The sequence below is a fragment of the Phoca vitulina genome, unplaced genomic scaffold, assembly GCF_004348235.1.
Source record: "Phoca vitulina isolate PV1807 unplaced genomic scaffold, GSC_HSeal_1.0 scaffold32, whole genome shotgun sequence".
In the NCBI taxonomy this organism is placed as follows: domain Eukaryota; kingdom Metazoa; phylum Chordata; class Mammalia; order Carnivora; family Phocidae; genus Phoca; species Phoca vitulina.
Genome location: NW_022589735.1, coordinates 21,909,685 through 21,925,665, shown reverse-complemented (window position 1 = coordinate 21,925,665; position 15,981 = coordinate 21,909,685). Strand labels below are relative to the sequence as shown.

The 15,981-nt window shown below is 35.2% G+C and overlaps 1 protein-coding gene across 5 annotated transcripts in view; it reads left to right on the top strand.

Annotated features, from left to right (window-relative positions):
• Positions 1 to 15,981, top strand: part of AP3S1 (adaptor related protein complex 3 subunit sigma 1) — a 72,660-nt gene that overhangs the window by 49,780 nt on the left and 6,899 nt on the right. For all 5 annotated transcript variants that reach the window (XR_004301902.1, XM_032425057.1, XM_032425054.1 and 2 more), the window contains one exon: positions 13,024 to 13,131. Coding sequence is in view for 4 of the 5 variants with exons in the window: in XM_032425057.1 (XP_032280948.1) it covers positions 13,024 to 13,131 (108 nt within the window). In the remaining variant the exon portion in view is untranslated. The remainder of the gene's footprint in view (positions 1 to 13,023; positions 13,132 to 15,981) is intronic.

The following is a 15,981-nucleotide window of genomic DNA, read 5'->3' as shown; positions in this document are numbered from 1 at the left end:
GTGCTCTCTCTCTCTCTCCCCCAAGTAAATAAATGAAATCTTTAAAAAAAAAATAAAATGACTGTTCAGAGATCATTAGCTTATGTAATCATGCAATTTCTTAAGAAAATTGAGGAATCTCTTGTAAATGTTGTAGTAAGAGTAAAGTTCTCACATTTTTCCTAGAGAATAAAAGATTTCCTTAATAGAGAAATTAAGCTCCACTCATGTACAGCTTCTGTACATGACACACAGTTATTTTAAGACTTCTATTTTACATTGATATGCATTCATTTTAGAAAAATCAGAAAATGCACATAAGTGGAAAATAAATGGAAGTCATCTCAATTGTAGAGATTGCCTAATGTTAGTGGAAAAACTGAGGTATATTAAAAATTTCTATGTTTATTTGAACAGAAATTGATTCAAATCGGGCCACGCCAAACCAGAAGCAGTTAGGAGTACTTCACCAACAGGAGCTAGGGGAGAGGCTTTTATAAAAAAGATGCAGAAGCAAAGCAAGGGGATTTTCTGATTGATTACAATTTAAGCAGTTGTATTATTTGGGAAAGCTGAGTTGGCTCTGATGGGTTGTCTTTAGGTTTTGATTTCTTATAGGCATGTTCTGGTTTGCTTACTTAAGCTGCTAAGGTATTAGAACCACCTCAGTCTAACTGTTTAATTAACATTAGTGTTAACATTTTAGAGTATGTGTATTTCTAGATTTTTTTGTACAAGTAAGTGCAGAAACAAGTAAGTCTTTAAGAGAAACAGAAATGGGATCATACAGTATGAGTATGTATAGCCTGTTCCTTTTACACAATAGTGCATCATTGTTTTAAAACCTGCCAAAATTAGGGCGCCTGGTAGCTCAGTCGTTAAGCGTCTGCCTTCGGCTCAGGTCATGATCCCAGGGTCCTGGGATCGAGCCCTACATCGGGCTCCCTGCTCCGCTTCTCCCTCTCCCACTCCCCCTGCTTGTGTTCCTGCTCTCGCTGTGTCTTTCTCTGTCAAATAAATAAATAAAATCTTAAAAAAAAAATAAAAAAAAATAAAACCTGCGAAAATTAACTATATCTCTTCTTTCTGGGCTAAGTACTTGTTTTAATTTTTTCCAATGCAATGAGGCAAAAAGCTTTAGGATAGCAGGAGTCAGAGACCAGTCAAATAGACCTTCCTATGCCTACATTCTCTGTCCAGGACAATACTAGTCTTACTTTAAGCCCTTCTAGGAAAGTAGGATTATTTTCAACCCTTAAGCCGCCCTGGACCTTCCAGCAGTCAGGAATCTCTTAACTGGCTCAGCTCACTTTTCCTTAGGGTCTGGTATAGAATTTTGCCCACAACCCTCAGCCTGCTCATGGACTAGATTAGTCCCAAAGTCACCCTGAAGTAGTGGGACAGCCTACCTATGCAAAATTGGTTTGGATGTGGAGACTGAAGATGGCGCACATACACCAAGAAAATATGATCTGAAAGGTTTCTCACTCACATAAAAAGGTTTCATAAGTAATAGTAAAGTCATATTTATTTGATTAAGAGAGCAAGGAAAGAGGGGCGCCTGGGTGGCTCAGTCGTTAAGCATCTGCCTTCGGCTCAGGTCATGATCCCGGGGTCCTGGGATCGAGCCCCGCATCGGGCTCTCTGCTCCGCGGGAAGCCTGCTTCTCCCTCTCCCACTCCCCCTGCTTGTGTTCCCTCTCTCGCTGTGTCTCTCTCTGTCAAATAAATAAATAAAATCTTTAAAAAAAAAAAAAGAGCAAGGAAAGAGATCATAATCACTAATGAAATTATAAACAGTAGAATCTCTGATTTAAAAGATGGTGGATATAATATCAATAAAATTTGATCAACCAACTTCATGATGAAAAGTGAAAGTACCAGTTTAAAGTAGATCTGTTATTATTCAGGACACTAAGTGTGAATTGAATGAAACAATCTATTAAAAGACAGAGATGATGGGTTTAAAAGTACAGTTTATATAGGAAAGGCAGGATAAATTCTAGATTATTTCCTATATTGTCAGTTTTCCTAGTAGTTCAGTTCCCTAATACTCACCAAAAATGATTATTGTTGTTTTTTGGTTTGGTTTTGTTTTAGTTCCCTGTGACATAGGAATTTTAACATACTTTGATTTGTTTTGGATGCTCACATTGCCCTGTGTTTGCCAGGGGGGAGCCCCTTCAGGTTGTCTTCTGAGTCCTTTTGCCATTCCCTCCCCTCCGTGGGCTATTACAGCCGTTTTGTGTTCTGGTACAACTAGATGTTGCAGACCCACTGTCTTCATTTACTACTCTAGGCATGTTATCAGCCACTTTTTCTAAGAGCCCTGATTCCTTTTAGTGGGAAATGGTATATGGAAACCACAGTCTGGAGGTGCTTATAATTATGAGGCTGGTCATTGTTTCTAGGCCTTTTCTATGGACAGAGCATCTTACATGTTTTCTGTCCAGCCCTAAGTCAGCTATTTCTTCAAGGAACCCTGGTTCTTTTTCTCGGACAATGATGTTTAGAAATGACAATCTCAGTACCATTTTTGCTCATTGCTACCAGGGTTATATTTTTCCTGGTTCTCTGAACCAAACTGGGAAATAGATGTAGGTATGTGTGTATGTGTGTGCACACACACACCCTCTAACCTATTTCTATATCTGTATATATTTCAAAAATCATTGAGTTCTTCATAATACCTCAGAGTGTAGTGTAACACTACAGAATTTATTCTAGCCTTCTCCTTTTCCGTATTTGCAACTTGCTACTCTGACAGTGAAAGATTATTCTGATTATTCTCACTCTTACTGTTCTCATTATTCCTGATGCATTTATTTTTTTGCTCAGTTCTTCCTTTCTTTAACCAAACTCCTAGCTGGGCCATTGGAAAGCTAAACCCCAGACATGCCAGTCTCTACTTTGCCTGTCAGCACCAGTCAAAATCTTGGCCCCAGACATACCAGCCCCTGTCCCCATCAACTGAGCAAGTTGTTAGAAAGTCAATTCTGATAAAAATTTGCAATGAATAAAGTATTACAAAAAACATTCCAGATGATCTGAAAAACAACTCAGTAGGATTTCTAGAAGAGGCAAAAAAATGTCAAAATGGAAAATTTGAGTGGATGAATATATATATAAACGTAGATTACAAATATCTGAGTAAAAGGAAAGGTAGAACATGTTGTCCATAATGGAGCATAGAAAGACAAGAAAGAGTGAAAATATGGAAGATGGTTTACAGGTCACTCGGGAGGATAGAGCAAGAAAGGTCTAATGAACATTTATTCTTAGTTTCAGAAGAAGAGGAGAGAAAGAACAAGGCATATTCATAATATCTGGGTATCTAATGTCTGGGAATTTGCCAGAATTAAAGAAAGATACCAATCAGATTAAAGAATCACAAGCGAAATAAATAAAAATAAATCTACATTTAGACTAATGATAGTACAATTGAAGAGCAGAGAAAGAGCTCTTAAAATCATCCAGAAATAAAAGAAACATTACCTTCACAAGAGCAGTGATTAAATTGGGAAATGATTTCTCAACAGCAATCACAGAAATTAGAAAACCTAGTGTTGGAAGAAAATAACTGTCCAACTGTAAATCTCAAGTCAAAAAAATATCTTACAAGAATTGTCAGAGAAAAATAATGTGAGAATTTGCTACCAGCAAGCCTTTACTAAAGGAAATTCTAAAGGAAGGTACATTACACAGAAGGAAATATGAGATATAAGAAGGAATGAGTTAAAGAAGGAAGAAGAACAAATAAAGATGTAAATTTGTGGATAAGGATAAAAGAAAGTTGGAGTATTCTCGGATCTTCTAATGAGCAGCTCTGACTTTTATAATAAGCAGCTTTTAAAAGGGATTTCTTGACACTCAGCCTGGAATATAGAATAGAAAGTAGAACAGCTTTGTAATTTTTTAATCAGACTTGAATATTTTGAATTTTCAGATTTTGAGACATTCGTATTCAATGTTCGTATAAAATGCATTGTGTACCAAAATAGATTTACTCTTACTTATTACTTTGAATTACTATATCCCTGTTGCTTTTCATTGGTCAGCAATTAACAAATGACTTCATTATTATTAATATGTTATATACTTCCCCTTTCTATTTTTGTCTTGAAAATTGTATCAAAATTTTGATAGGGTAACAAAATATACTACTAATTCCTTTCAGAATTATTTTCAAAATTGTCATTCTTTAGGATTTTCTTTCATGATATATATATTATATTGATATATTGGTACATTATAATTATATGTCATTTTGACAACATACTAGGAAAGAAATCAGTAGTTTGGGGGGAATAGTACTCTTAAGCAGCAGAACCTGCTCAACTGACTCAGTCTCAAGATAATATTAACCAGATGACTCTAAAACTGATTATTTTCTTAGCAAACACTTTCTTAAGGTTAATAACATTAGCAACTCAAAGTTTTGATTTGTATAACACTTTGATATGTCAGATATCCTATTTGGAGAATAATTACAGCAAAATTTAAAAACATTTTTTGATTTAATGAAATTGTGATAAGTATCTTTTGAGAGGATATATTTCTGAAGCTAAGCTTTTTTTTTTTTACTGTTGGCAATGACACCAGTAAACCCCCCAAACATTCATTTTTTTACTAAAGTTTTTTCATTATAGCTTTTATTTTATTTAGCAACCTGTGTGGGGCTAAAAATGATGAGAAAATACCATATTTCACTGACTCTAAAATTACAGCTTTCTCTCACATTGTAACACTTTTGAGATTGGGATTCAAGTTACATTCTATAGCTTGTCATAATTTAATTGGCAGTGTTTTTCCTTTTCAGTAGTATGTAAAATAATAGTTTTTTAAATAATCAGTTTTAGTTTAGATTTGAAGAAATACCAAAATGTGAAGAGAGATCTATTTACAACAATTAGAATTATAAATACAGGTATTAATAGATTACTTTAGGTACATTGTTTAAAATTTTTATTAGCAAATATATGTATTAAAATTTTATTATCAAATTAGTAACAACAACATGACCAACAGAAGTATATAAATTGAAATTTTCTAACATAATTTAAAATAGTTGATCATTGGGGGAACTGGATGGCTCAGTCAGTTAAGTGTCCAACTCTTGATTTCGGCTCAGGTCGTGATCTCAGGGTCGTGAGATGGAGCTCCACAGCCATGCTCAGCAGAGAGTCTGCTTGAGATTCTCTCCCATCTCCCTCTCTCTCTCCCTTCACTCTGGCTCACTCACTTTCTCTCTTAAATAAATCTAAACACACACACACACACACACACACACAAAAAAAAAAACAGCCAGCAAGAACCTGTGTTCAAGAAAAGAAAATAGTTGATCATTTCATCGTAAGTGGCTATCCTTAATAATTAAAAAATGTTGTCTTAGGGGCGCCTGGGTGACTCATTCGGTTAAGCGTCTGCCTTCGGCTCGGGTCATGGTCCCGGGGTCCTGGGATCAAGTCCCGCGTCAGGCTCCCTGCTCAGCAGGAAGCCTGCTTCTCCCTCTCCCACTCCCCCTGCTTGTGTTCCTGCTCTCGCTATCTCTCTCTCTCTCTGTCAAATAAATAAATAAAATATTTTTTTTTTTAGTGGTGTCTTGGGCACCTGGATGGTGCTGTTGATTGAGCATCTCACTGTTGGTTTCGGCTGGGGTAGGATCTCAGGGTTGTGGGATCCAGCCCGGTGTGGGGCTCTGCACTCAGTGCGGAGTCTGCTTGGGATTTCTCTTCCTCTCCCTGTCCTGCTTGTGCGTGCACTCACACACACACACACACACACACACACTCTCTCTCTCTCTCTCTCTATATATATATATATATATATATATATATCCCTAAGATAAATAAATAAATCTTTTTAAAAAATCATGTCTTATGGTATCTTTTTCTGCAAGCAGAGGGGAAGGAGGTGTTCCTTGCAAAACACATTTTACAAAATATTTATTGAGTGCTTAACACTCTGCAGGGTTATATGAAGAATAGGCCCTTATCCCATTCCTCCAGAAGTTTATAGTTATTTTAGGAGGATATGTGATATCTGTGTCTCCGTCTGACAGACGTACAACCATTAAAGGACATTACACTGTTATCCATAGTAAAATATTTTATTATTTTAAAATTACAATAATAATACTTATCTTTCTTTAGAAACAGAGAAGTCAAACAATACTAAAGACTGTATGATTAAACATTAAAGTTCTTCTTACCTTGTCCCCCTCCTTATACCCACTCAGCCCCATCCTACACTGTTTCCCTAAAGTAATTTCTTTTAATAATTTCACTAGGTAGGCTTCTAGACTTTTTTCCTATATATTTTCAAAGATATGCATAGTTCTCTTGGTTTAGTGAGTGATCGAGTTTGTTTGTTTGTTTTAAAATATTTTATTTATTTTTTAGACAGCGAGAGAGGGAACACAAGCAGGGGGGAGCTGGAGAGGGAGAAGCAGGCTCCCCGCTGAGCAGGGAGCCTGACTCGGGGCTCCATCCCAGGACCCTGGGATCATGACCAGATGCTTAACGACTCAGCCACCCAGGCGAGTTTGTTTTTATTTCGTACAGTGTGCTATGCCTGGCTTTATTAACTTCATCGGTCTTTAGATGAACCATATCAATACATACATTCTAGCTTTATTCTTAGGTGAAGAATTAAACAGAATGCTATGCCATATTTTACTTGACCACCCCTATAGTCAGATATTAATATAGTCAAAGTAAAAAATACTTGGTGCAGAGAACTTCATTTCTAACATAAGTTACAGCAAAGTAACTTTTATTTTTTGCAAACAAGTGACTGTAGAAAGGAATCTGTATAATTTGACCTTTCCTTCCTTTATCCTTTTTTATATTTGCTTCAGTCTCATAGAGGGCTTGTTATTGTTAAAAGGTGAAATGTGTTTGATTTAGTCTTCCTTTTCCTCTTCAATGATTATGTTTGCTTCACTCACACCAGGATGCGGCTCTCTGTAAGCACGTTACATAAGTATTTAATAGACGCGTGCTAAGCCCCGGGTAATGTCTGAAAGTGCTGAATCACTATATTGCACCCCTGAAACTAATATTACACTGCATGTTAACTAGTTGGAATTTAAATAAAAACTTAAAAAAATATTTAATAAATATGGTTTACTAATGGGGTAGTGAAAATTGCTAAAAAAAACACATGGTTTGTTCTTTAACTTTTGAACTTTGAGATTATTGAGATAAATAATTTTGAAGAAAAAATTGCATATAATATTTATTAGATACCCACAGTGTGCAATATATTTTATAAATAATAATAAAATAATACAGAGACCATTTAATCTTAAATGTTAGAGTAGTACTAAGCAAAAGTCTCCAAGTTCTGCACTGACACGTATATGAGATAGAATTTTTACTATTTAAATGCATCAAAGTGCAGCACTCTGGAAAACAGTATGGAGGTTCCCCAAAAAGTTAAAAAAGAACTACCCTATGACCCAACAATTGCACTACTAGGTATTTACCCAAAGGATACAAGAATACTGATTCCAAGGGCCACATGTACCCCGGTGTTTATAGCAGCATTATCAACAATAGCCGAACTATGGAAAGAGCCCGTGTCCATGTGGGTAAAGAAGATGTGGTATATATATACAGTGGAATATTACTCAGCCATCAAAGAGAATGAAATCTTGCCATTTACAACGATGTGGATGCAGCTAGAGAGTATTATGCTAAGGGAAATAAGTCATTCAGAGAAAGAAAAATACCATAGGATTTCACCCATGTGTGAAATTTAAGAAACAAAACAGATGGACATAGGGGAAAGAGAAAGAGGGAGGCAAACCGTAAGAGACTCTGAACTATAGAGAACAAACAGGGTTGCTGGAGGAGAGGTGGCTGGGGGATGGGCTGAGTGGAGGATGGGCATTAAGGAGGGCACTTGTGATGAGCACTGGGTGTTACATGTAAGTGATGAACCACTAAATTCTACTCTCGAAACCAGTATTACACTGTATGTTAACCAACTAGAACTTAAATAAAAACTTGAAACATTAAAAAAAATAAAACGCCTGGGTGGCTCAGTCAGTTAAGTATCTGCCTTCGGCTCAGGTCATGATCTCAGGGTCCTGGGATCGAGCCCTGCCTCGTGCTCCATGCTCAGCCGGGAGTCTGTTTCTCCCTCTCCCTCTGCCCCTCCCGCTTGTGTGCTCTCTCTCTCTCAAATAAATAAAATCTTTAAGAAAAAAAAAGCATGAAAAAAGTGGCATGCTTGTCTTATCACTAACAAATATTCACCTTTGTGCTACCTCTTAAATAACTTCAGTATACGCATAACTATAGCCTTTAATACTATTCCTCTGAATTACTGCATGGTCACTCTTTTATTTTTACCAAGCTTTTTTTTTTTTTTTTAATATATACTCATGCTAAAAGTTTTCAAAACCTAGACAAACAAAAACTATAAAGTGAAAGACACATCTCTATTCTTCCTCAGTCCTCCAGTTCCATTCTTTAGGTAACTACTATACTTTAAAAATATTTGCAGAAAATTAAAACAACGGTGAAATACCACTCTATACCTATTAGAATGGCGAAGATCCTGAACACTGACAACATCTAGTGCTGGCAAGGAACTCTGATTCATTGCTGGTGGGAATGCAGAACGGTACAGCCACTTTGGAAGACAGTATTGTAGTTTCTGACAAAACTAAACATGTTCTTACTATACAAGCCAGCAGTCATGCTCCTTGGTGTTTACCCAAAGGAGTTGAAAACAAGTCTACAAAAAAACCTGCACACAGATGTTTATAGCAGCTTTTTTCATAATTGCACATACTTGGAGACAACCAAGATGTTCTTCAGTAGGTAAATGGCTGAAAAGTATTTGCATTTCTTTCCAGGAACTTTCTAGGTATATCTAAGTGTGTATGTGTATGTAATTCTTTTTTTTTTGTAAATCTCAGTGGGACCATATTATAGATATTATTCTGTCCCATTCATTTTTCATCTAATAATCTATGTGACTGAGGAAACTGTAGATGTCTCATTTTTAAGTGTGTGGTAATTAATAGTGTACATTCTAAGAAACACACTTTTTTCTTTTTTTTTTAAAAGATTTATTTATTTGGGGTGGGGGCAGAGGGAGAGAGAGAGGGAGAGAAGCAGACTCCCTGCTGAATGCTGAGCGAGGTGCCCCAAACAGACTCTTACCTATAAAGAACAAGCCAATGGTCACCAAAGGGGAAGTGAATGGGGGGATGGGGGAAACAGGTGATGGGGATTGGAGTACACTTGTGATGAGCACCGGCTGTTTTAAGTAAGTGTTGAATCACTATACTGTATACCAGAAACTAATATACTGTATGCTCACTGGAATTTGAATAAAAACGTAAAACAAGTAGTGTAGATTCACCATTTTACAGTTTTGTGTTTTTGTTTCTTTACTCTTACCAACAAAGTTTTGTTGATCATTCTTGTACATAGACCTGGCACCAGTATCTTTTATTATTTTCTTAACTCACACCCTTATTTTCTGCAGCCTCTTTCAGTCCATAAGTCTCTTGCAGAACTGTGACTTTATGTGTTTGTTACATGATCTCATTTGTGTAAATTAGACATACATTTACGCACACATAACAAGTATATGCGTAAGAAGTTTTCATGAAGGCTATGCAGGTTTCCCTTGCTGTCCAAAAGCAGAGTGTTCCTTTGAAACATTTTGTAAGCCAAAATGGCTTAAAGCAAAGAAGCAATTACCCTTTCATAGATGTGAAAATTCTTTTTGGATTTCTTTCAGTTGGCAAAAAGCAGGTATGAACATAGGTCTTTTTTAAAAGTGAAGGGTGTAAGGGGAACTTTTGGATAGTGGGGGAAACCTGTTTAAGATCTAATTGTGATTATCTTTGAATAGAGGGACATAGAAGAAGCTATGTGGTTGGGTAGATAGGGCATATATAGTTAAAAACAAACAAGCAAAAATACATTAATAATGTGGTATTTGCTATTTTTTAAAAAAAACACTTAAATACCTATAAAAATTCAAGAAAAGGGGATTAAAAACTCATTGAACCTTTATGTTAGGTGGACATCAAAGCAGTTTAGTAGATGAGTTATATTTCAAACATAATGTCACCCTTTTATTTCCATTAAAATCTGTTTTAGGTAAGGGGTGCCTGGGTGGCTCAGTTGGTTAAGCGTCCCGACTCCTGATTTCAGCTCAGGTCATGATCAGGGTTGTGAGATCCAGCCCCATGTTGGGCTCTGTGCTGCGTGTGGAGCCTGCTTGAGATTCTCTCTCTCCCTCTCCCTCTGCCTACCCCCCTCCTGCGTACTCTCTCTCTTAAAAAAAAAAAAAAAGTTGTTTTAGGTAAAATTTGTAAAACAAAATACTAGAACATGTCAGCCATATGTGTTAAGGCTAAGCTAAAAACAAAGCTTTTATCATCTCTCTCTTACTAAGTCTGCCGAAAATTCCTCCCAGTTCTTGGAACATGAAATTTTCTGTCACTAGACAGCTTCTAAATGATCCCTCCATACCTTATTTGAACACTATGACCTTGATAATGTTGGACTTCTCTCCCAGCTAGTAATTCTCATTCCCATACTGTTTACCTCCTGGAATTTCTACATAATGTATAGTACCTCCTCACCTAGAATATATTCTTCAGGCATTTATTATATTTCTAATGAGGTTATGCTTAAGGATTTAGCTCACAGGCTCTCATTTGTATTTTATCTTCTCAAGATTTCTGAATTTGCTTTCATAGGAGTTATTTTTACTTTGAAGACAAATTTACATCCAGGTCCTTATTAAGTTGACATATGTCCTTAGAATTTCTTGCATATCTGCAGACTACTCATATTTTAATACCTCTAACCTTGGTAGACATTTCTATAATACTGAAATCTATGTCTTCCACTAATCTGCATGTGTTTCTGAGATATTTCTGGAAAGGCAGTAGTAAATGAATAAGCCTGAGCAAAGTGGGGCTGGTGGAGTTGCTGAATTTTTATCAGCATTACAAATTGTGCTTTCTCATGAGAATTTGTTTTAAAAAGAAGAGGGGAGGTTCCATTGCTAAAACAAGTCTTAACGAATCCGTCCACTGGCCATGGCCTTTCTTTCTGAACACTTTTCCTCCATATGATACCTGTTAGCTGTTGTAGGGTAATTATATTTTATCATCCAATCACCTTCTTGACCTTTAATTGAACCTTCATAGATTATGACTAAAAATTAATTTGCTGTATCAATTTCATGTGTTGGTTTTTTTTTTTTAAAGATTTTATTTGTTTGAGAGAGTGAGAGAGAGCATGAGAGGAGAGAGGGTCAGAGAGAGAAGCAGACTCCCCGCTGAGCAGGGAGCCCAATGTGGGACTCGATCCAGGGACTCCGGGATCATGACCTGAGCCGAAGGCAGTCGCTTAACCAACTGAGCCACCCAGGCGCCCAATTTCATGTGTTGTTAACAGAAGAAAGCAAGGAATAGGACTTGGGTCACTCAGACTTAGGTTTTAATTTAATCGTTTGCTACATATTCATTTATGTGTCTTGAGCAAGCTGGTTTATTCTCTCAACTGTAACAAAGGTTAATGTGAGAATTAAATACATACCATAAGTGCAGCACCAAAACATCATTTCAATAAGTGGTGTTTAGTCACAAAAGGGATAGCAGTTAGGAGTGATGATATTTAGCACTAGTTTTTATTTATTTTTTTAGCACTAGTTTTTAAAACAGTTGTGGCTTCTGATTTTGTTTTGTTTTCTAGGAAAAGTAATTTCTATTAATCCTTTTTCTTCAAGAGTTGTAACATGAGATGTCCATCTTTCCAAAATGAAAATTTAGTAAATGATAGGATTTAAAAATCATGAATACATTTGTGTGCAGTCTTATAAAGGAATGAAAATTGAATCATATAATTACATATTTAACCAAGACCAGTTTTTGTTTAAAATAAAATTACTTGGGGTGCCTGGGTGTCTCAGTTGGTTAAGCAGCCAACTCTTGATTTTGGCTCGGGTCATGATCTCAGGGTCATGGGATGGAGCCCATGTCTGGCTCTATGCTCAGCAGGGAGTCTGCTTGGAATTCTCTCTCTCCCTCTGCTCCTACCCCCATGTTCACACACTCTTTCTCTAAAATAAATAAATCTTAAAATTACTTTATAGTATCTTTTAGGTACTATGCTACATACTTGGCATGAAATATTTAATTCTTCTGATGACCGTATGAGGTGTCTATACTGTTTTTATCTCTATTTTACAGATAAGGTAACAGGTGCGTGTGTGCTAAAGGACATACAATACGTGCTAGAGTCAGTATTCATACCTAATTTCAGAGTCTCCATTCTTTATACCACCACATTGTTTTTTTAAAAATTATAGCAAAGTATGCTATTCTGTGATACCCTAATTCAGCTTTGAGTTGGTGATTTTTGATTCAGTAACTACCTATGAAAAAAACACCTGGATTATATTTTTTCTCCCCAGTGGAAGATGCTACTTTAGTGATTGTAAGATGTATATTTGATAATTAAAAAAATCTAAGTATTACATATATGGATGTGTTTGGGACAAAAACATTATTAAAGTACCTACAATAAAAAGAAATTTTACTCTATTTCAATCAGGAGCTTGTTACAGTGCCACATAGCTTCATTAAATGCCTTGAGCATAAAACAACTTAATAATTATTGGCTAAGAATCTGTCATAAAAGGCCATTGTAGATAATTTTTTTTTAGCATTAAACTGGTTACAGTAAGAGGTAGTGTTTATTGATCATTTACTTTGTTCTGAGCACTTCCATGGATGACCTCATTTAATCTTTTCAACAGTCTAGGAAGGAGACACTATTAATACCTGTTTTACAGCCCATTAAACTAAGATTTGAAGAGGCTCTCTGTCTCAGGCTGCATTGTAATAGCAAACGTGGATTAGGGGCCCTCCAGATTATTTTTATTTTAAACTTCATACTTACGAAATAGTCACAGCAGTGTTTGAAACGAAAGCTACTGGAATGATGAAACATTTTTGTAGTGAATTTTCTTTATGGACGTGTATTATTTTTCCCTTTAGGTTCACAATATTCTTGCAGAAATGGTGATGGGGGGAATGGTATTGGAGACCAACATGAATGAGATTGTTACTCAAATTGATGCACAAAATAAACTGGAGAAATCTGAGGTAAGAATGGAAAGCGCTCTGGTTAATGGAGGTAGTAAGCATGATCATAAATTTGCATGATGTGTAGCTTTCACTGTTTGTCCTTCAGTATCACCCTTTAAGTACAGCTGATAGCTTATTCAGTTTTTTAAAAATGGAATATACATATCTTAGTATGTTCAATGTTTTGTGACTGCTATCTATCTGATAGTTTCATGTTCTCTTTTTTTAGCCATGGTTGTTAACTGCCTTGGGTAATAAAGACAATTTCAGATTCTTAACAGCTTAAAAAAGAAATTATATGTTTGAATAATGAAATCAGTATTTGCTTTACAAAACCTTAGTAATCATCAAGGAAATCTTAGACCTGATATTTTAAAGATATATAAATTTAGTGTCACAGAACTATTTCTGAAAAAGGAGAGGAGAGGAAATGGAATTCTCATGAGGAAGTAATGTTGTAAGTTATAATTGGTGCTTTGCAAGCCTGAGTGAACACTGAAAAAAGAAATTCGTTGCCTTAATCTTTTAATTCTGGATCCTTCCCAGAGGTCACTGACAAGTTGGCTAAGTCACATATTTTATACAATGATACATGAATTCATGGCTTTTTCTGCATTCTATAGGAGAAAGATTTGGTTAGTTACACATGCTTAGCTTTGTGCTGTTAGATTAGGTGCATGAGGATCAACCAGCACTTTAGCATTGTATAAAATCCTACTTTAGAATTTTCATGACTCTTTCCTCAAGTATTAGGCTGAATATCAATAACAAGCACTGTAGCTGAGCCACTGAAGTTCACATTGTTTTGGTGGTTTCTTATTACTCTGGCAGAAGTTTAGAAAGATGAATAGTTTTGACATGTCATTCAACACTATACTTGTTACCTTTGGTATTTATAGTCATAACTAAGATTAGAAAAATAAATTTTATTTATAATTGTTAATACAAGCTCAGGTGTTTGGTTGATTTAAAGTAATCATTACTATAAAAGCAGCAAAGTATTAAAAATATGCTAGCATTAATTTACAACAGGTGAGTTCTAAAGAATTTTTATCTTGTTGGCACTTTAAAGGATCGGTTTAATGGAATGCTATGCTCACTGGAATTGAATGAAACACAGGATGATGGATAAATCCAAAATCTGAGGGTTAGAAACAGTTAAAGCTTTATATAAAAGCATTTTCCAGTGTTCTATTTTAAAGTAAAATAGCCCTGCATTTCTCTATATCTCAATTTACCATCCCTATGAGTTGCCCAAAGGAGAGGCTTGTAATGGTGAAGAGCTTATAGTTATGACTCTTTTAAATAACTACTTATATTTTATGTGTTCTACAGCCAATTTTTAAAATACTGGTTTTTGAAAAGGAAAAACAAACGATTAATACAGAAGGTTTTGTTTTAGGACAAGGAAAAGAACTCAGAATATTATTTAGTATAGTTGGTTTGCCTTATATTATTTAGTATGGTAAAAGATTTACTATAACCTCTGAGCTATACAGTCTTAAGTGATAACTCAAATTTTATGTAATCTGTTAAAACTTGCTTTACAAAACTCTATGGATATAGATTCTAAATGCCAAGAGACATGACATAATCCATTAATAATATGTCAAAAATGAATGGATATGTGGTAATATGTGACTTCTGTGTAATCATGTGTAAAAAATATATTGACCTTTTGTCTGGAATGTTCATATTCCAGGTTCTTTAACTTCATTGATGGTGTCCTCTTTTTAATTTTTTTTCTTTTTGTCCTTGGTTTGCTATTTATAATACTGATAAAAGTCATGAAGGACCTATAATAATTGCATAATGGATATTTGCTTTCTGATTGTCCAGTATAACTTTGTTAATGAGGCAATTTTTCCTTATCTGTAAAGAAAGAGCAGTAAAATACAAAATTTACATTTTCAATGGAAATAGAATACTGTAACTTAAAATCTCTTCACAGAAACATTTCTATTTAAAATGGTTTTAAATACTGGTGAAAGAGGTACTGCTATTTTTCATCTGCTGATCATCTCTTAACTTGTACAGTCAGCAGTTATCTGCTACAAATTAGTTTTTCTCCTTTACTAGAAAATAGGTTTTAAATCTGGGAGTAGACCACAACATTATGTTTTTCATCAAGTGTTTCTCCATATGTGATGTCTGCTAATATTTTAGTTATAAAGTAGGATTTTGAGTCAAAATGAAGCCATTTAGTCCTGATCATATTTTAAGAAATTATGCCAAAAATGTTGACTTTGTGTAATTCTTCAGTAATTTTCATAATCTGGAAGACTACCACCTTTATTCCAGACACATTGAAATGTCAGTTTTCATATGGATTCCGTTTCCATGTTACTTAAACTGGATATATGTATCAAATATATGACTGCAGAATAATCCAAAATTATTTGAGAACACACTATAAGCTTTAATTAATCTGACTCTTCCTTAAATTTTAGTTAAAATTTATTATGCAAGCAAAAACTTGTCAAGAAATAATTAAAATCCAGAATATCATGATTGATGAAAAGACCTGGTTATCATACTTTTAAGATTAAGTGGTATTTAGAATAGCATTTATCTTTTAAAAATCAGTCTGGGTATAATGAAGATACCACTTTTAAGATATAGCATGGATATATCTAGTTGCCTTTACTTTGTCAGAAATCAAAGACTTTATTATTTTGGTTTAAAGATAGTATATTTCCAGTGACAATGGAAAGTGAACCAGTTTAATTCCCAATAACCTAGACAGGTAGAAGCAAAGATCTACCAGATCTTTAAAGAGAGGACAAACAAAGATATGCTCTGAATGTATGTCCCATCTATCCTGATTTGACAGAAAACTGGTTTGCTGTGACATGGGGGTCTGGGCAA